The following is a 21,582-nucleotide window of genomic DNA, read 5'->3' on the forward strand; positions in this document are numbered from 1 at the left end:
GAAATATCTACTATATACAAAATAGCTTCATTCACAGGGAACATCACAATAAGGACACAATATCACAGCTGATCAGGAAATCACTTGAGCCCATATTAATATAACTGTCAGCTCTGCTCGTGTATGGTTGGAGCAATGAGGCTAGATATCTGGTGTAATGGTACTTGAATTATGCAACCATTACAGCACCTCACCTGAACCTCTCGATACTAGCTATATTCTACTGTGTTTCTGCAAAGTAGTTAACATACTTCTGAGACAAAATTCAGATTTGATTTCATTTGTGATAAATCGATATGTTTATATTGCAATGATATTATTCTTATGTGTATTCTTTCTTTTGTCACTATGATCTTTGACGTACTTGTAACTCTGATTTTTGGGTGCGTAAGCGATAGTTAGTTAGTTGTTGAGTTGTTAGAGAGTTGGACCTTGAGACAGTCAAGTGTTGGACGTCATGTTGGAAAGACGCATAACGTAGTCCACTTATAAAATGTGAACTTTAACAGTGATTGTGAGAGAGATGTTTTCAAGTATGTTTTGTATTGTGAAGTAATGTTTGTGTGTCACGTGATATTGCAATAAAAGCAACTCAAAGGAAGTGTAACTTAATTTTGGAGTGCTGATTATTTTTTTACATCACCATTGTCCAGTAAAAGTGTAATCTTCAAGGATGGTTTGTGAAGTGCATCTACATAACTTTTGAATATAGCAGAATAAAACCTGGCCTCTTTGCATCCGAGCTTGGAATCATAACCACCTAGATTTTAACGATTGAGTCATGATTTTACGATGAGACCAGCGTGGGAAACACAAAAAGATGAGTGCCTAGTTTTTTGATTATTACATGAAATGACTTTATTAACTGTGCTCTAATAACACCTGCCACATAATAACTTAGTTGTTGCCCAAAAATGCAGTATTTAGCAACGTGAGCAACACCACAATCGTTACTAAATTCTGACCTTTGTTGTGGTAGGGTTGTTTATTTATTTATTTATTTATTTATTCCATGTGATCTGTTGGTACACAGTGTGTTGCAGATGTCGGAAAATGTCATTTAACATTGTTAACATGTATTAATGTAAGCCTATAGTATTCTAATGTATTATATTGCTCAATGTTTTCAATTTAGCACAAACAGCAAGATTACTTGTCTAAGTATTCATTTACAGAGTAAAAACAGTGACACAACAAATATGACTTCACGGCTTTGCTAAATTCTATGTTATCTTCAATGGACTTAATATTAGTGGGAAGATTGTCGAACAGTTGGAGGCCCATGTGGAAAACTCCCTTTTGACACAGTTGAGTATTTGTTCGTATAACATGCAGGTTTGCGTTTTTCCTGGTGTTGTGTTCATGTATTTGATTATTTTTTACGACTCTGGGGTCAGTTGGCACTATATGTTTTCTGAAGAATTTTAGAGTCTCAAGAATGTAGAGGCAAGGCAGTGTTAGGATTTCTAACTTTCTGAAGATGGGTTTGCAGGAGTCTCTGGGTTTGCTCCCATTAATAATCCTTAATGCTCTCTTCTGGATTCTGAATGTGCTCAGAGCAGTTGGAGCATTTCCCCAGAATATTACACCATATTTTAGGTGGGCTTGTATATAAGCGTAGTATGCACTGGTTAATGTTTTCAGGCTAGTACATGTTTTCAGCACACTCAATGCATAACAGCCAGTACAGATCCTGGCATTTACCTTTCCTGTATGTGTATTCCATTTCAAGTTATCTTGAACCCACAGACCTAGGAATTTGAAAACAGTGTTGGTATCTATTGACTGGTTATTTATAGTGACAGATGGCTGAGAGTAATTTGCATTTTGTGTTGTGTGGAAATTCATGGAAGCTGTCTTTTTGGTGTTGATGGTTAATCTGTTGATTTTTGCCCAATTGCTGAGTTGATCAGTAGCCACGTTCACAGCTTTTTGCACCGCCTCTGTATTCTCCCCTTTGAGGAGTACAGTTGTGTCATCAGCAAAAATTATTGTTTTGTGTGCATCAACATTCAGGCTCAAGTCATTAATATACAGGAGGAAAAGTAGGGGTCCCAATACTGAGCCCTGTGGAACACCTTGCTTTACAGTTTTATTACTTGATAGTATTTCGGTTATTGAGTTGCTTTGTCTATTAGTATATTTCATGCTGACTCTCTGCGTCCGATTGGTTAGGAATGTAGCAATCCAGTTGTTTGCAATTCCTCTGATACCGTAGTGTTCTAATTTTTCCAGTAATATTTTGTGGTCAACAGTGTCAAAAGCCTTTGACAGATCCAGAAATATGCCTGTTGTGGGTTGTTTTCTATCTAACAGTTCTAAAAGCGTATTTATGCAATCATATACTGCAGTTTCTGTAGATTTGTTGCTTCTGAACCCATGTTGAGCTAAACTTAGTAAACCTTTTTTTTCAATGAAGTCCATCATTTTTTTGGACATTATTTTTTCAAAAACTTTAGAAAAGCAGGATGAGATTGAGATAGGCCTGTAGTTATTCATATCTTTATTATCACCTTTTTTGAAGACAGGAATTACTTTAGAAAGTTTCAGAGCTTCAGGGAAGATACCTGCCTGGAAAGAACAGTCACAGAGGTGAGTTAATGGTTCAGCAATTGTGTGTTCACAATTTTTGATTACAACTGCTGGGATACCATCAATTCCAGCTGAATATGAATTTTTTAACTCTCTGAGGGCTTTTGCAACATCATTTTCAGTGACTTTGGTAATGAAAATTGACTCTGCACATGTGTGATATTTTTTGTTTGCTGGTTGGTAATTTGTGTTAGGATTATTTTGGACCAGTTTTTCAGCTATGCTTGTAAAGAAATTGTTGAATGAGTTCACCACTACTTCGGGATTAGGTGGTGGTGGTGGTTAGTGTTTAACGTCCCGTCGACTACGAGGTCATTAGAGACGGAGCGCAAGCTCGGGTTAGGGAAGGATTGAGAAGGAAATCGGCCGTGCCCTTTCAAAGGAACCATCCCGGCATTTGCCTGAAACGATTTAGGGAAATCACGGAAAACCTAAATCAGGATGGCTGGAGACGGGATTGAACCGTCGTCCTCCCGAATGCGAGTCCAGTGTGCTACCACTGCGCCACCTCGCTCGGTCGGGATTAGGTATATATTCATTGTGGAGTTTGATTTCTATGTTCGTATGTGAAGCTTTCATTTCCCCTCTTTCCCTTTTTATGATATTCCACATTGCTATTACTTTATTGCTCGATTTGTCAATGTACTCATCATTCTGCATCCTTTTTGCTTGTCTTATCACTCTTCTTAGGATACATGTGTAGTTTTTATAGTATTCTGTTAGTTGGGGGGAGTCACTACTTTGTTTACATAACATGTGGAGTATTCTTTTATGTTTGCAAGAGATTTTTATAGCTGGTGTAATCCAACTCTTGTTTCTATTATTATTTATTCTTACTGGTTTTTGCGGAAAGGCCTCTTCAAAGTGGTGGATCATTTTGTCAAGAAATATGTTGAATTTCGTGTTGACATCTTTGACTGTGTACATCTCTGTCCACTTTTCTTTACTAAGGAGTGCATTTAGCTTGTTCAAGTTCTCTTGGGTGAAAAACCTTCGTAAAGTTTTAGGTGGGGCTGGGTTTGAGGTATCTTTGCTAACATCGACCTTTAGAATGACAGCTTGGTGGTCACTGAATCCTGCATTGTATACTTCTAGAGTTGGGTTAAGTTTATTTCTATTTGCAAAAATTTGATCTAGAGCTGTCTTGGATGTAGGTGTTATTCTAGTGGGCTCGTTTACAAGGCCATGCAGATTATAAGTTTTTGCAATGTTAATCAATGTTTCCCTGTTTCTGTTGTGGGTGAGAAAGTCTATATTAAAGTCACCACATATAATCACCTCCTGTTTCCACTGACTTATTTTGGATAAAAACAAGTCCATTTTTAACAGAAAATCATTAATACTACTGGAGGGGGGACGGTAGATTGTAGCTACAATTAGATTTAGATCTGTAAGCTTTATGGCTGCACATTCAAAGATCTTATCTGTTCCTATTTCCTTTAGGGTAGGAAGTGGGCTATATTCAATGTGTTGTTTGATGAAGATGGCAACCCCACCATGTCCATCGTTTGATCTGGAGTAGTGTTCACACAATTTGAAGTTGGGTAGTGAGATTAGCTTAACCACATCAGTGCAGAGCCAATGCTCTGCTAGGCATACTACTGAGATATCACTGAGTTCACTGGTCAGCAAAATGCTTAAGTCATCAGTTTTGTTGCTCAAGGATTGGACATTGTGATAATAGATTTTCAGGTCTGAGTGTGGTTTACTCAGGGGGCTCGAAGTCATATTTACTGTGTCACTGACCTTTAGTTTAAATTGTGCTGTATTCCAGGTATGCAGACTTCTGAGCAGTTGTGCTGGTTCTGTTGGTCGTCCTTGGGTGCCATCTCATCTTCCAGGTGGGCCTGAAAAGTATCCACATGCACTTCACACTGTTGAGGCATCACATTGACGTTTTGGAGGGATGTCTCGATAATGTTCACCATCCCATTTTTGATCCTTTCAGGTTCCTGACCTTTTTGAGGGGTCAGGGGGTTTGTGTTTCGTCTCTGTGACTTCTTGACCCATTTGTCTAGTGTAGTTTGCACAGTATGGCCACTATTACTCTTTTTATTTCCCATCCTGTTTGTCTTTATCCAATTGCTTATTAGCGTCTGTTTATGGTTTCTGACTTTTGGTTTCTTATTGTCACTCATAGTTGTCAAGAAGGCCAGTCTACTGCAGATAATCTCCTTGCCACATTTGTTTAGGTGTAGGCCATGTGTTGTGAAATGGTTTCTGGCTAGTCTCTCTATTTCAAAGTTCACAGCAATTCTTTTTTTGTACGCGTGTTTAGCTAGATTCAGAGCCTGAATCAGGTGGAGGTTTGCAGTATTAATTTTACTATTTAAATTTTGAACATCATATCTCCTGGGTATAGGATGGATAATGATATTCATTTTGTGACTTAGAGCGATTATTGGATCCAATGGTTCTACCACATGCTTCAACATTAGATCGAGAGGTTTGTCTATGTCGTTAGAACCCCCTATTACAATCAAAGTATCACGTGTACCGAAGCTTCTTGTCAAATATTCTGCGTTTTTTATCACTTCTTTTAGTGGGGCGCCAGGTTTTACTATGCTTTTTACCTGGTATGAGGGCCCTAGTTTGTCTTGCAGTATTTGAGCACAGTCTCTTCCATGACTGTCACTTAATATTAGTACTTTCATTTTTTCCGAGATTTTCTTGCTATGTAACGTTCTGGAATTTCTGTCGTTTTTGTCCTGCACATATATTGGTGCTTGAGAGATTATGTTCGTCGCCGGATTATTCATACACTTTGTGGGGGATAGTTCACTTTGGGTTGATCTTTGCGTAAGATATTGAGCAAAGTTAGACTGCAAATTGACCTTGCTAGCATCTTGGACCCGGCGGTTATCAGTAGTTACACTTTTAAAATCACTTTCTTGATCCATTTCACATAGGCGTACCCCCACATTAGCTTTGTTTTCAGTTGCAGTTTGTTTACATTCAGATTTTACAGGGCTACGATCACACGTGGCGCTAGACAACACACGATTTCTGAGCATTGCATTCTGAGCACGATTTACGCCTTGACTATTTCTCGTAGTACGTTGTCCCGTCAAACGCCAGTTTTTGTTACCGATATTTACGTTCGGTGTGCGGATAAAGAGTTCATTGTTCGTGGTTTTATTGGTTACTGCCACTTCAAGTTCATTACACTTCACTAATAGTTCATGATACTTCACCAGTAGGCTTTCAAGCTTCAGGTTGAGGTCCATTATTTCTTGTTTCAACGACGTAATTATGTGATCCTGCGTTTTTAGAGTATTGTTTACTTTGGATTCAGCTGCTTGTATGATGCACTGGCGGCATGTCCACTGTTCTTCACTGTTAAAGTATTTCAGGTTAACTTTGACGCATTTTTCGTGATACCAGTAATTACAGTTAATACACAGAATACCTCGTATAACTCTTTTCGAACATATTTTGCACTTATTACGGTCGAAATTCGTTGGAACTGCGGGATCGGCAATTTGTACACTTTTACCCGGCGCCATCTTGCTGGTAGAATCCAGACTGGCCACCTTCTGTGCACTCAAAATAGGTCTCACAGCCTGAAAGTTTACTTTAAAGTTAACACTGGCCATGGATGTGTACACTGTGAGGTTAAAAGGCAAAACTGACAATATTATGAAAATGATAGATTGCTACTTACCACATAGTGGAGATGTTGAGTCACAAACTGGCACCACAAAAAGGCTGCTACACAAGTAAGTTTTTGGCCAAAGACCTTCTTGCGAAGTAGACAGCATACACGACTGCCTATTTTTGTGCCCTAAAATATGGAGTATCCAACTCACTGTCCTTCCAATCCCTCTCACAGCAGTATTCTGCTGCCCACTGAACCTATGCAATCTCCTTGTCCATTCCTACTTCACCCCTGCTCCTAACCCCTTCCCTCATGGGTCATATCCCTGCAGTAGACCTAAATGCAAGACTTGTCACATACAACCTCCTTCCAGTAACAAGCATTACCTATTCTGTCAAAGGCAGGACAACCTGTGGAAGCAGTCATGTGATCTAAAAGCTAAGATGCAAGCACAGTGCTACAGTCTACGTGGACACATGACACCCGACAAGATATCTGTCTGTATGAATAGCTACAGACAAACTGTGGCCAAGAAACAGTTGGACCACCCGTATGCTGAGCATGCTGGCCAACACAGCATTCTTCATTTCAATTATTGCTTCACATCGTGTCGTCTTGATCTTTTCTACCAGCACCAGCTTTTCTGAACTGCTCAGGTAGCAATATATCCTACTTTCCCATTACTCTCCTAGCCTCAACCTTCATTAGTATTTGCCCTTCCCTGTTGACACTTCAGCACTGCACAGCCCTCTATTCCATCAACATACTCAGAGCCTTTTTACTTCTCTCCTTTTCTACTCTCTACCTTCCCCCCCCCCCCTCCTCCCCCTCTGCCCTCCATCTAACCTCCTGACTGCACCAGCTGCCCTATCCTCTTCCCATCACATCCCTGTATACTCCCACAAGCAGCAGTTTACCATTCCCCACACCTACCCTGCTATTACTCCCCCCTCTGTCTCCTCCTTACCCCCATCACCCAAATTGCTTCTCCCATCACGGGCAGTTGCTCGCAGTCTGGCATCGGCAGTCACACGCAGTGGTCGTGTGTGTGAGTTGTGTTTGTGTGAGTGTATGTGTGTTGTCTATTTTGGAAAAAGGCCTTTTGCCTGAAAGTTCACTTGTTTAGCAGTCTTTTTGTTGTGCCTGTATGTGTTTCAGCATCTGCACTATATGGTGAGTAGTAATCTATCCTTTTCATACGAGGGGCGTTTGAAAGGTCTGTGCAAAAATAAAAACTACTTATGTGTTTGGGGTAAACCTTTTTTATTTTTGACATAGTCTCCTTTTAGACTTATACACTTCGTCCAGTGCTGTTCCAATTTGTTGATCCCTTCCAAATAATAGGACCTGTCCATGTCTGCAAAATAGCTATTAGTTGCTACAATAACCTCCTTGTTTGAATAAAATCTTTGTCCCGCAACCCATTTCTTCAAATTGGGGAACAAATAGTAGTCCGAGGGAGCCAAGTGTGGAGAATAGGGGAGATGTGAAATGAGTTGGAATCCTATTTCCATTAATTTTATGACCACAACTGCTGAGGTGTGTGCTGGTGCATTGTCGAGATGGAAAAGGACTTTTTTGAGGTCTAATCTCTGGCGTTTTTCTTGCTGCTCGGTTTTCAAATGGTCCAATAACAATGAATAATATTCACTTTTTCCAGATAGTTGATGAGGATTATCCCTTGCAAATCCCAAAAGGCAGTCGCGATAACCTTTTCGGCCTAAGGAATGGTCTTCGCCTTTTTTGGTGCAGATTCTCCCTTGGTAACCCATTGTTTAGATTGTTGTTGGGTCTCAGGAGTATAGTAATGTATCCATGTTTCATCCACAGTGACAAAACGAAGTCCTGTGGATTCTTCCTGAACAGCTGCAAACTATCCTTGCAACACTTCACACGATTTCGTTTTTGATCAAGCGTGAGTAATTGTGGAACCCATCTTGCAGATAGCTTTCTCATGTCAAAATGTTTATGCAAAATATTATGTACCCATTCATTCAAGATGCCCACAGCACTAGCAATCTTGCACACTTTAACTCTTCTGTCTTCCATCACCATATCATTATCAATGATTTCTGGAGTCATAACCTCCACAAGGCGTCCAGAACGTTCAGCATCACTTGTGCCCATATGGCCACTCCTAAAATTTTGAAACCACTTATAAACTGTTCTAATCGAAGGTGCAGAGTCACCGTAATGTTTATCAAGCTTCTCTTTAGTCTCCTGAGGCGTTTTGCCTTTCATAAAGTAATGTTTAATCACCACACGAAATTCTTTTTCGTCCATTTTTTTGACAATCGCTTGACTTCCTTGATTCTCACGAATGCCAGACACAAAGAAATAGACCAATATGGCTGAAACTTGGGGTGTGTTCTTTCCAAGGATGCTACTAACTGAACGACTTCAATATGCGCCAGTGGTGCCACCTCTCAGACTTTGCACGGACTTTTCAAATGCCCCTCGTAATATTGTCATTATTCCATCAAGGATTTTCCAGTATTTAAAAGGCAAAATTGTTTAACAAAAGTGTTGCATAGCATGAAGAGTTTTACTGCTAAAATTACAAAATGTACATTTCAAGATGTGAGGTAACAGTTTACTTCCACTAACATATATCTTTTGAAATTATCATGATGAGGAAAATAAAAGAAATTATGGCTCACAAGGAGGTTTACCAAAAGTCATTCTTTCCATGTATCATCAAGAATGGAATGGGAAAGGGATAAAATGGTAGTGTTACCAAAATTACCCTTCACCACACACCACACACAGAAAGTTGCCTTGCAGAATATACATGCAGATGTAGATGTAGAACTGTTGTAAATAATGGCTTTAATTAACAGAGAAGGTACTGCTTTTGGGAGAGCATCTTTCTTTTCTTTTATACTAAGCAGATACTAATTATATTCCTTATTTTTGAAATTAATGACTGTATTCATTTTTACCAAAGGTAACATAATTTTACAGCATGCCTAAAAATCTACTTCAGAAACTTACCTGAGTAATGTAGAAAACTGAATTATGACAATCATGATTGTTCTATTCCGTAAAGGTTTCACTAACAGTCGCTTTGCTTCTTTCAGACCAGACCTTATCTGTGAGCAAGTACTCTTTCTATTGTCAGTGCTTGTTGATAACTCCATGTTTACGTAACTTTCATCTGCTAACTTCTTAACCTAAGACAGATATGGAGGAAAAAAGTGAAATACTCCAAATCACTAATTGTACTAAAGAAAAAAGTACATGTTATTCAAAAATTTTTGTGGAACACAGAAAAAGCAAGAGACAAAGAACTTTGCATAAAAATTATAAAAATGAGTATTCACTTGCAGAGAATGAAATACAGATTTTGATGCCTAGAAATGTCAAAATACTTAGAGGGTGAATTAACGTACAAATTACTTGGAACAAACATAAATTGTAAACAAATCGTGATGGGAAGCAGTCCTACAAATGGACAAACCTACCTATTGGTACAGTACATTAAACAATTTGCCGGAGAACTAGCTACAAAGTCAGGGCATGAAAACATAAAACAGGCAAATTAAGAAACACTTTAGCAACTAGGTTTCATAACCAGTATAATACAAAATACACAGAGACACAGTGTACAATCACATTATAATAAAGGGACAAAGCAGATAGGAAACAGCATCGGCCATTTGAAGTAGACTGTGGGTCAACTGCACTGGAGTAAAGGTTGAAATCCTTTGAAATAATTTCTATTTTTTAGTTGCAGCTGATAATTAAGTAAATTTTCTCTACCAATAATAAGATGTTTAAAAATTTGCAGTTCTTCAAGGGTGTCTAATTTACATCCTCTGACTTCCTTATGCAGAGGTTCTGCATCTTTTAGAGGCTTGGGACCATGGGCCATTATGACAAGATGTTCAGCAAATATAGATCCTCATGTTCCATCACTGCTTTTAGTTGGCAGATGCTCTTTAAACCTAACAGACAGGGCCCTTCCTGTCTGGCCAATGTAATAACAGGGACATTCAGCACAAGTGATCTACATCTGTATAAGGACTCTGTCCGATACTTTGCAATATCTAAAAGTCTAGATTCTGCGTGCATGTCTGCAACCCAGTGGTTCCTCTATGGGGTGAATAGCAATCTGACCTATATTACATTGTCATTCTGTTCTGGATTTTCAGTTGTTTGGTTCAATTTCTGCAATATCCATACACTGTTCGAATAAGCAAAACTTGTGATTTTTGCTGTAGTGATATATCAAATTCTTCATTTTTGCATTTGAAGCATCTCAAGTTTGATAGAAAATATTGAATACATATTCTTTAATTCTGATGGTTTAGTCCAGACTTTGCTTTGTTAGGAACTGTTTTCAACTGCAACTATACTTATGCTGAAGCTCTGTCTGTCTGAAGAATTTATCCTTGAATAGAGTTGTTGAAAAAACTGGAAAACACTGAAATCAATTGAATACTGCTTTTATAAGGTTCGATGCCTATGGTAATTATCCATAGAAATAGTCTCTTAGTAGAAGTTTTCAGATGTAAACTGTGTCACATGTGGTTCAAACTAAGACACACTGCATGGTCCTCCACTCTGTATGCAGTAAACATCAGTGCACAAATTGCCACTCCCAAATATAAGTTCATATTTCCACTGTTCAGTAATTTAGAAGGTGGACTGTAAGTCACGAAGAACATACTTGCACCCATAAATTATTTGTCAGAATACAGTAGCTATTAATTGAGTACCTAAACTATTCATTTATTTCTCTGTTTTATTTTTGGATCTATCTGGCCTTTCATAGTGGACTTCAAACAAAAAATTTCAAAAATTAATTAAAAGACCATTAGTTAAGTATTTGTATTTATTGCCTGCAATATTTATGGATCTGTAGATGGAATGCCAGTCACAGCACCCACAATCATTGCTTTAACACAACATATCGTGGCTAGAGTAACAGAATGTAATATAATCTTGAATAACTATGACTTTATCATAGATTGCAGCAGTGCCTGCATTTGAATTAATTGCTAACTTAGTAGCCAATGCATTAATGGCAAAAGTCAGTACCAAAGATCTGTGAACCAGGTCAGAGTTATTGGGAAAATATATTCTTTGTCTCTGTAGTGCAATATTGTTATAAGCTCTTTCACACTATTCTGTGGCCTTAAGAGAGTATCACTTTTGGTACTAATAATACTGTTGCATTGTTCTGTAGCTTGAAGCATATTTGGGTTCCATCACTGTTGTTATGAACTGCAGTGTCTACCTGGCAGCAGGCCTCTGAGAACTATCTGACTTCTCGATCTATAAACTCTGCCAGAGTAATCCCATCTGAGAAGTACAACACAACCACCAATCCCTGTTTAAAACCTCAGGCCCTTCCCAGAACCTCTCCCCTGAATCTATTTCACTCCTTACCTCTATGACACCCTGTACACCCGCCTGCTGCATGCTCCCCAAAATTCACAAACCCAAGAATTCTGGACCCCCCACTGTGGCTGGTTGTTGTGCCCCCAATGAAAAAATTTCAGCTCTCATTTACTAACACCTCCAACCAACTGCTAGTAATCTAGCCTCCCATGTGAAAGACACCAAGCACTTCCTTCACTCACTTTCCTGACTCTCCACTATCCCCACTCCTTTACCTCCTGGATCCCTACTCATCACTGCTGACGCCACCTCCCTGCACATCGGCATCCTTCGTACCCACAGTCTTACTGCTATTGAACACTACCTTTCCCAATGTCCTTCAGACTCCAGATCCACTGCCTCATTCCTTGTACACCTTACTAACTTCATCCTAACCCACAACCACTTCTGAAGGGGAAGTATACAAACAAATCTGTGACACAGCCGTAGGTACCCACATGGCACCCTTCTTTGCCAACCTGTTTATGGACTGTGTAGAGGAGCCCTTCCGGGACTCCCAAAACACGTAACCCCTGATCTGGTTCAGGTTCATTAATGATATCTTCATGATCTGGACTAAGGGCCAAAACACTCTGTCTTCATTCCTTCACAACATCAACACCTTCTCGCCCATGCACTTCATGTGGTCCTCTTCAACCCAGCATGCCATCTTCCTAGATGTTGACCACAACCTCTCTGATGGCTCCATCTACACCTCTGTCCCCATTGAACCCACCACCCACCAACAGCACCTGCATTTCGACAGCTGTCATCCCTTTCATACCAAAAAATCCCTTCCGTATAACCTGACCACCAGGGGATGGTGTATCTGCTGTGACAAGACCTCCCTTGCTCAGTATGCTGAGGGTCCCACCAACACCTTCACAGACAGGCACTATTCCTCAAACCTAGACCAAAAACAAATCTCTCCTCACACCCCTAATCCTCCCACCACCTCCAAGAAACAGGCACAAAAGAGTCCCTCTTTGTCACCCAATACCACCCCAGACAGGAACAACTGAACCACATCCTTCACTAGGGCTTTGATTACCTATCATCATACCCTGAAATGAAGGACATCCTACCGAAGATCCTTCCCACCCCTCCTAATGTGATGTTCTGTTATCCACCCAACCTTCACAACATCCTAGTCCACCCCTATGCCACTCCCAATCCCAACCCTTTGCCACAAGTATCATATTCCTGTGGAAGACCCAGTTGCAATCCATCCACCCAGCACTTCCTCTTCCAGTCCTGTCAAAGGTTTATCCTATCCCATCAGGGCCAAGCCACTTGTGAAAGCAGCCATGTCATTTGTGGTGTCACCGCCAGACACCACACTTGCTAGGTGGTAGCTTTAAATCGGCCGCGGTCCATTAATACATGTTGGACCCGCGTGTCGCCACTGTCAGTGATCGCAGACCGAGCGCCACCACACGGCAGGTCTCGAGAGACTTACGAGCACTCGCCCCAGTTGTAGGGACGACTTAGCTAGCGATGCACACTGACGAAGCCTCGCTCATTTGCAGAGCAGATAGTTAGAATAGCCTTCAGCTAAGTCCATGGCTACGACCTAGCAAGGTGCCATTAGCTTACATTGCATTTATCTACAGAGTCTCACTTTTATCGTCAAGAGCGATGTACAACAATGATGGATTAAAGTTAAGTATTCCAGAAGCTACGTACTTTTCTTTATAGCATTCATTACGTATCCTGTTTCAGACCTCTCTAGCCTGCATGAGTTTAAGCGCGTGCCTTTCGGTTACCCGTCACTGTGGACTGGCTGTCTTGTCAGTCCACAACATCATTTACCACCTCTGCTGCAACCAGCTGTCCAACAGGATGAATGGGCACTGCCAAACTGTGGCCAAGAGCAAAGTCTCAGCCTCTGGCACAACATGCACTTGAACAAACCATCTGGATCCTCTCCTTCACCACCAGCTTTTCTGTATTGTACAGATGGCAGTTATTCTTACAACATATTCTCTGCTTCCATAATTATCCTGGCCCCAACCTACAGTGACATACTATCCCCACACCCTCCACCCAATGCTTTTAGAGCCTGTGACTCCTTCTTCTGGCAAATGGGCTGAAAGAGAAGCAAGAGGGGTGAAGGAAACAGACTGGTGAGGTTTAGCAAATGGGAAGCATTTGGGAAAGAGGTCCAGAACCCCTGGTTAAGGGTGACTTACCAGATGAGCTAAGAAGGAAATACTTTCTGCTTGGTAAATCTCCCATGACCAGGGTTCTGGGTAACTTTTCCAAACTCACCCCCTTTGCTAAACCTCAGGAGTCCTTTTCCTTCACCCCTCCTCCTTCTCTTTCATTCCTTCTGCCAGAAGAAGGAGCCACTGGCTCCAAAAGCTTGGAAATTTAAATACCTTTATACATGTGTTCTCTTGCCACTGCTTGGTAACTAGATTTTTTTATCTGACCACTTACTGGATTAGTACAAATTAGTTGAAAAACTGAGTTCTTGATTCACTGCATATTTCCATTCTACAGTTTCCCTCAATAAATACATGGGGAATGAATAAATAAGTACTCTATTTTAAGATAAAAACAACATCTAAGGAAAGTCTTTATACTCACAGGCATGGGCTGTGACAAATGTTATGCATTTTGTGACATTAAAATTCATTAATTAATCTGATATGTATGTACTGATTATGTACTAAACATAATTTCAATCAAGAACAAAATAGTAATTAAAAGTGTCTTTTGTGGAGGCACTTAGTCCCTTGTGTTATAAATATTTTATTTAATCAAGGTAGAAAATACTATATTAGGTTGATTTAGTCTTCTACTGTCACTTCTCTGTAAATTCATTGATATCATCACTGGTATACATAACTAATAAATATATTTATAAAATTCACTTTTCAAATTCTCATGAACTCAGTAGTATTTTCACAAATGAGATGCATGACATATAGATACTAACCGGATACGATTCTGGATTTTTTCTGGTGTTGTATTTGTACATAGTTTTGAATGCTTCCAATGCTTCCTCTGTGCGACCTTTTGTCATAAGAAACTTGGGCGTTTCAGGGCACAGATAAATGAGAAGTGCTGCCAGAAAGCTTGCAAAAGAGCCAACAGCCACAAAGAGTCTCCAAGAATTATATGTAATGTATCCACCAAAGAATGTCACTGACCATGGGTTTGGAATTATGAGCCATGCAACAACTGTTGGAAAACAGTATTCATAGTATACAGATATATTTTGGAGTGAAGAGCACATTACACAATAAAGTTTTAAACAATTGCTGTTAATTTCATAACAGAGAGAAATTATAGTAAATGAACACAAAATATATTATACCACCGTAGAACTTAATTTCTGTAATGAAACAACATACTACTCATTTTGAAATACACTGCTGGACACTGGAAATTGCTACACTCTTTCAGTGTATGAAATTTTATCCAACTTGGTAGTAGTTGCACACTGTTTTAGGATACTTAACCTTATTAAAATGTCTAAATCTTATCATTTATCTTACAAATGAAAATGTACTTCTGTTTAAACTATAAACAAGCCTTGTTCAGATTTATAAAGACAGGGTCCCTTTCATGTAGTACACAGGTGGCAAGTTCCATAGTAAAAGTTATAAATTGTGTCTAATGCACAGTTGACTGATTTGCATGTGTTTCCAGATGTATAGTTCCCAGTTTTGCTCATTTGGATAGTGGTGACAATCATGATAGCCCACATAATAAATAATGGCACACATGTACACAAAGCAGTGATCAGTTGTCATGTGTGGCACAAAAAATGCCGGTTATTATCAGCAGCAGTAGTGCTGAGTAAGGTTTACTCTAAAGAAAGCACTTATAACAGTTCAAGTAAGCAGTTACTGTATGCCAAACTGTTACCTGTTACCTGTTAATTACTCTAAACCATGCAAAAGAACTCTCTAGTTTCAACGTACTGAAACAGGCAATAGATGTTTCTTGCTGAGACCCACAAATGAAATAGCCAACGATACACAGTAGAGTACATCTACATGTAATATCCATATCTGCTGCTGTATGTTAGCAGATGTCATGTTCAAATTTGTCTGCATCACATTTGATGACAACATTTTTTGTAGTGTCTAATCTGCAATTTGTAGTGCCCATATAAGTAAAATTAAGCTACAATACTTGTTTGGGCTCACATTCAGAGTGAGTACGCTTTTAGTGGCACTGTGCCCCAAACTACTAAAAAAAATAGGAATACCTGAAATAAAACTTCTCAGTCTTGTCATAAGTGGGCATGTCTCCAACATGCAAGTGAAATGCTCTGGGCCTCTTGTCTTTTTCTCAGTGAATCATTAAAGTAAAAGCATGACCAAACTGATTTTCTATAAGATGAGCCAAACATGAATTTAATGAAATTGACCTAGTTTAAAGAAATTTTGCTGTTGCTGATTATTTTTAGTGCATTAGTATGAGCAAAGAGTTATCTTGATTGGTATAAACATTTGGCTGGCTTTATAGCTTGTTACACAGCACTTTTATTTACCAACCTTTCAACATGTGGCAATGATGTATCTTGAATGTCACTTTTATCATTTACAATGTACCATTGATATTCTCTGTGGCACAGACTGTTATGGCAAATGGGTAATCCTAATGAGTGTAGCAGTTTCTATTTCTGGCAGTGTATATGTATCTTCAGATTTTCTAAGTCCTGAAAATAAATTCTGGGTGAGTCACACTCAAAAGTTTCACAAAGCACACATTCTCTGTATATTTTTAAAGAGATGTGTCATTCAAATTAGATGCTTCAGAGATGTTGTGGATAGCACCTATCAACATACACATTCTAAATAAAGTAAATAATTTTAAAATGTTTTAGAAAATTGTGAAAATTGCTTTATGTTAATTGAGTTTCATTGCTGACACTTCTAGTGCAGTAGCAAGCATACGATACAGAGCATCAAACTTCAGTTAGGTTGTCGAGAAGGTAGTTCAGGCCACCAATATCCCCAAGAAAAAAAGTTAAAATAAATCATATTACACTTTTACAAAAGAGTAATTGTTTGAGTTATTTTATTTACCCATTTTCTTAAAAGCTCTTGAAAAGATAATATAAGTTAGATCCATAAACATTTTGAAAGAAACAGCATCATAAATTATAGACAGTTTGGGTTCCAGAGAGGAAAACCAATAGTTTTAGCTGCATCTAAGCTTGTAATTATAATCTTATTGGAATTAGGGCAAGGCCAAAATCCTCTTGGTATGTTTTGTGACTTATCAAAAGCTTTTGACCTTGTTGACCATAACATGTTCATAAGGAAACTTGATCACTATGGGATTATTTGGAAAAGCTCTTAGTATAATTGGATCATATCTTCAAAATAGAAAACAAACAGTAGGAATATAATTCAAAGAAAATAAATATTTATCAGAATTTCGAAAAATATGTCATGGCACACCACCGGGTACTATGTTAGGACCCCATTGTTACTGATATATGTAAATGATTTACCTTTTTAACAGTGAAAGCAAACTTATTCTTTTTGCAGATGATACCACAGCATGACCATTTACAGGATACCTTAACAAAAAGCAAAATGATTCTTGGGTTTATCATTCAATGGCTTGGAAACACTGGCTAATTCTCAATAGTGAGGAAACATAAACGAACACTGTTCAAGAACAAAAAAAGAAGAGTAGAGGAAGCCTCACAATCACAAACACTGGGTATAAATGTAGCTCAAAAGACAAAATTCTTAGAGTTACCATAGATAACTGATTACTGTGGAAAAACCACATTACTACTATAACTAGGAAATGAAGTTCAGTCATATTTGTTCTTTTAAACATTACACCACTAGTAGTGGATGATAGTATGCAAATGGTCTATTTCTCATATTTCAGTGCTCGGTGATACATGCAATAGAATTATGGGGTGAGTAGGGTGATGAAATTAAATCTTCAAACTGCAAAAATAACCATCAGAATAATGGCTAAAGCAAGAAGAACAGCCAACTGTAGGTCACTGTTCAAAAAGATTTAAATTGTGAATTTCTACGTCATATATCAGTGTCTGAAAGTATAATATAATTGGATAGATAAAAAAATCTACTCACCAAGCAGTGGCAGAAGAAAACACATATTAAGAATGTGGAATGGTGCAAGCTTTCAGAGCCAGTGGCTCCTCCTTTTGGCAGAAGAGTTTAAGAGTACGGAATTGGGGTGAAGGAAAAAGACTGGCACAAGGTTTAGGAAATGGGGAGAGTTATGGAAAAGCTGCCCAGAATCCAGAAGAGTTAATAAGAGTGGAAATCTATGTTCATTATAGCTGGTAGGCATATGAATGGAGAGGGGAGTGGGGCGGGAAAAAACAGAGGGGTCGGGAAACAAAAGATATAAAAAGAGTAATAAAAGGGGAGCAAATAAAAGGAACAGTTACCAAAAAGAAACGCTGGACTACAGAGCTGAAAGTAAATTTAGGCCAGGTGGGTGGCAACAAGAGAGCACATGTAGTAGTGCCAGTTCCCACCCGCAGAGTTCTTCAAAACTAGTGTCACGAGGAAGAATTCAGATGGCGCTTGTGGTGAAATAGGTACCGAGGTCACAACATTCATGCTGTAGTGTGTGCTCTGCAACTGGATGCTGCATGTTACCAGTATACAGCCTCTGTCTATGTCCATTCATCTTAACTGATAACACAAACGTGGTCATATCTATACAGATGGCTGAACAATATTTATGTAACAGCTGGCACATGACGCATGTTGTTACACGAGTGACTCTCCCTTTGATTTTTGCCAGTTACAGGGCTTGTATAGGTGGTGATAGCACACTGCATCAGATAATTCTTACAGTGGGGACAGTCATTGGGGTAGAAGTCATAGGACTGAGAAATGGGTGCAGAAGGAGCATAGTGTATGACCGGGATTCTGCGGGGACTGAGGGCTGACGAGAAGCTATTCTATGTGTGCTGAGATAAATGTCAGGCAGAATGGACCTCATTTCAGGGCATGATCTCAAGGCGTTGCAGTCTTGTCAAAGTAATTGACCAATACATTCACAACCAGGATAGTACCGACAAGACAAGAGGTGTACTCCTGGGTTGGTTTTGGAGGGATCAGCAGTACCACGATTGGATGTGATCACCTGGGAGATCTGCTTTTGAATTAACACCTCAATCCACACCATTTATTACCTCACCCAGACCACACACTCCCAACTTTTACCTTCTTTCTAAGATCCACAAACCTATTCATCATAGTGTTCCATTGTTGCTGGCTTCAAAGCAGCCACTGAAGGTATCTCTGCCTTCGTTGATCAACACCTGCAATCTATAGTATAAAGACTTCCCTCCTACATTACAGACATCAACTGTTTCCTAGATCATCTGAAATCAGTGCCCGTCCCACTCCCACCACATGCCTTGCTTGATGCCTGCTCTCTCTCTATACCGACATTCTCAATGTGCATGGCCTGTCTGTTGCTGAAAATTACCTCAAGCAGCACTCACCTGATTCCAAACTTATGATGACCTTCCTCACCTCAATCAAATTTATACTCACCAACAACTATTTTACCTTTAAGGGGAAGACACACAAACAGCTCAGGGGTACTGCCATGGGAACCAGGATGGCTCCCTCCTATGTCAACCTTTTCATGGGTTATGTAGAGGGGATCTTCCTGGTTCCATAAGCCTCCATTTTGGTTTAGATACATTTATGACATATCAGCCATATGAATTCAGGTTAGGCTGACCTTTTAAAATTTTTGTAACCTCTAAACACATTCTCCCAATTAAATTTCAGGTGGTCCTGTTGTGAATCCCATGTCACTTTCATTCATGTTGACCTCATCCTCACTAAGGTCAGCTACACACAGTTGTTTAAATTAAATCTACAAACAAACAACCATACTTATATTTTGACAGTTGCTGTCCTTTCCATGTTAGATGGTTTGACCCATACAGCCTCAGCATTCAAGGCAAGTGTATTTGTTAAGATGCAGACTCTGTACAGCAGTACTCCATCATTCTGACTTCAGCCTTCTTCACTACATGTAATTATCCCATCAGCTTAATTCAAAGCAGATTTCACAGGCAATCACATCCAATCCTGGTACTGCTGATCCCTCCAAAACGCAACTTAGGAGTATACCTCTTGTCACTCAGCACCATCTTGATCTCGAATGTCCCAATCAATTACTTCAATAAGGCTGTGTTGTTGTTGTTGTGGTCTTCAGTCTGAAGACTGGTGCGACACAACTCTCCGTGCTACTCTACCCTGTGCAAGCCTCCTCATCTCCAAAATTTCTATTGTAAGGTCAAAACAATTTATAGGAAGGAGATAACTGTTGAAAAAACAAAAGTAATTTCAATGACAAAACAATGTACAACACAGAGAATAACAGCAAAGCAGTCTAGGATATCGTTAAATAAGAAACTGGGAGAGACAAATAAAAGCATAAGAACATAGGCCTATTGATAAGGGAGAGGGATAAAACAATAAGTGATCCACTCCACCAAGCACACTATGCGAATGAGCAATTTTCAAGTATTACCTAGAGATTTCAACAAAAATTTCCAAAACCAAATATAACACTGGTAAATAATTATACAATAAGTACTACATTATGTTACTACCAACCACAGAGAATGATGTCAGTAAAATTGTACAAAACATAAAGAAATAAAAAGTCTCTAAGCTTAGATGATGTACCAATATGCCTGCTGACATAATGCACATGAAGTATACAAGCTCCCTCAACAAACATAATAAATGAATCGTTTGCATCAGGGAAATTTTCTGAGTATTTAAAACAGCCAAGATTGTGCCTTTGCTAAAAAAAGATAATGTAGAAGCCATGGAAAAGTACCAGCCCATTTTCCTGATGTCATCTTTCTCAAAAATAATAGAATCACATTGTGAAAGACAGATTAATGAAATAATTAAATAAATACAACCTTGTAAGTCAATTAGAGTTTGGGTTCTGAAGCAGTAAAAGTGTAGAACTGGCCATAACAGAATTCACCAAATGGTACTTGATGCTCCAGACAATGATGTGTATGATGGGCATATTCTTAGATCTTTCTAAGGCTTTTAACACTACTAAACATAAGATTCTACTAAATAAACTAGAATCACTGGTAATCATTGGTGGAGACTTTAATTATCCTACAATTAATTGGGAAAATTAATTGGGCATGATAAGACATTCTGTGAAACTTTACTAAATGCCTTCTCTGAAAACTACCTAGAACAAATAGTTTGGAACCAAACTCATTATGGAAATATATTAGATCTAATGGCAACAAATAGACCTGAACCTTTTGAGGGTGTCCACATGGAAACTGGTAACTGGTATCAGTGGCCATGACACAGTTGTGACAACAATGATTACCAAAGTTCAAAGGACAACTAAAACAAGAAGAAAGATATATATCTTCAGTAAACTAAATTTAAAAAATCAGTGGTGTTATATCTCAATGAGGAACATGAAACATTCAGCACAGGTCAGGAGCATTCAGAGGAACTCTAGCTCAAGTTTAAAAGAATAGTTGATCATGCACTGGATAGATATGTACCCAGGGAGGTCCAGTGCCATGTGATGCCATCTCCAACCCCTATGGGCATATGAAAGTCATATTTGGGCATTTGGCACCATTTCCATAGGACAGTTCATAATGGGAGGAAACCTCCACGATATACAGTCACTGTAAAGAAACTTATATAAAAAAAAAACCAGATTATTGCACAATAAGTGCAAAATAAAGTGTACTGCTATAGATAGAGAGGTACTGAATGAAACACATTTGGCTGTCAAGAGAGCAATGCATGATGCCTTCAATGACTACGGTAGCAGAATATTGTCAAGTGATCTTTTACAGACCCAAAGAAATTCGGGATATGTGTAAAGGCTGTTAGTGGCACCAGAGTTAGGATCCAATCCCTAGCAAATGAGACAGGAACTGAGAGTGAAAAATGCTTAACTCCATTTTAAAATGTTCCTTTAAAATGGAAAACCAAGAAGAATTACATCATTTC

At 39.0% G+C, this 21,582-nt stretch overlaps 1 protein-coding gene across 2 annotated transcripts in view; it reads right to left on the minus strand.

The window, feature by feature from the left end:
- Positions 1–21,582, minus strand: part of LOC126263657 (synaptic vesicle glycoprotein 2A-like) — a 232,581-nt gene that overhangs the window by 115,981 nt on the left and 95,018 nt on the right. For both annotated transcript variants that reach the window (XM_049960763.1, XM_049960764.1), the window contains 2 exons: positions 14,520–14,764; positions 9,185–9,363 (listed from right to left, as the gene is read on the minus strand). In XM_049960763.1, the coding sequence (XP_049816720.1) occupies positions 9,185–9,363; positions 14,520–14,764 (424 nt within the window). The remainder of the gene's footprint in view (positions 1–9,184; positions 9,364–14,519; positions 14,765–21,582) is intronic.

Source organism: Schistocerca nitens, chromosome 6, assembly GCF_023898315.1.
Source record: "Schistocerca nitens isolate TAMUIC-IGC-003100 chromosome 6, iqSchNite1.1, whole genome shotgun sequence".
Classification (NCBI taxonomy): domain Eukaryota; kingdom Metazoa; phylum Arthropoda; class Insecta; order Orthoptera; family Acrididae; genus Schistocerca; species Schistocerca nitens.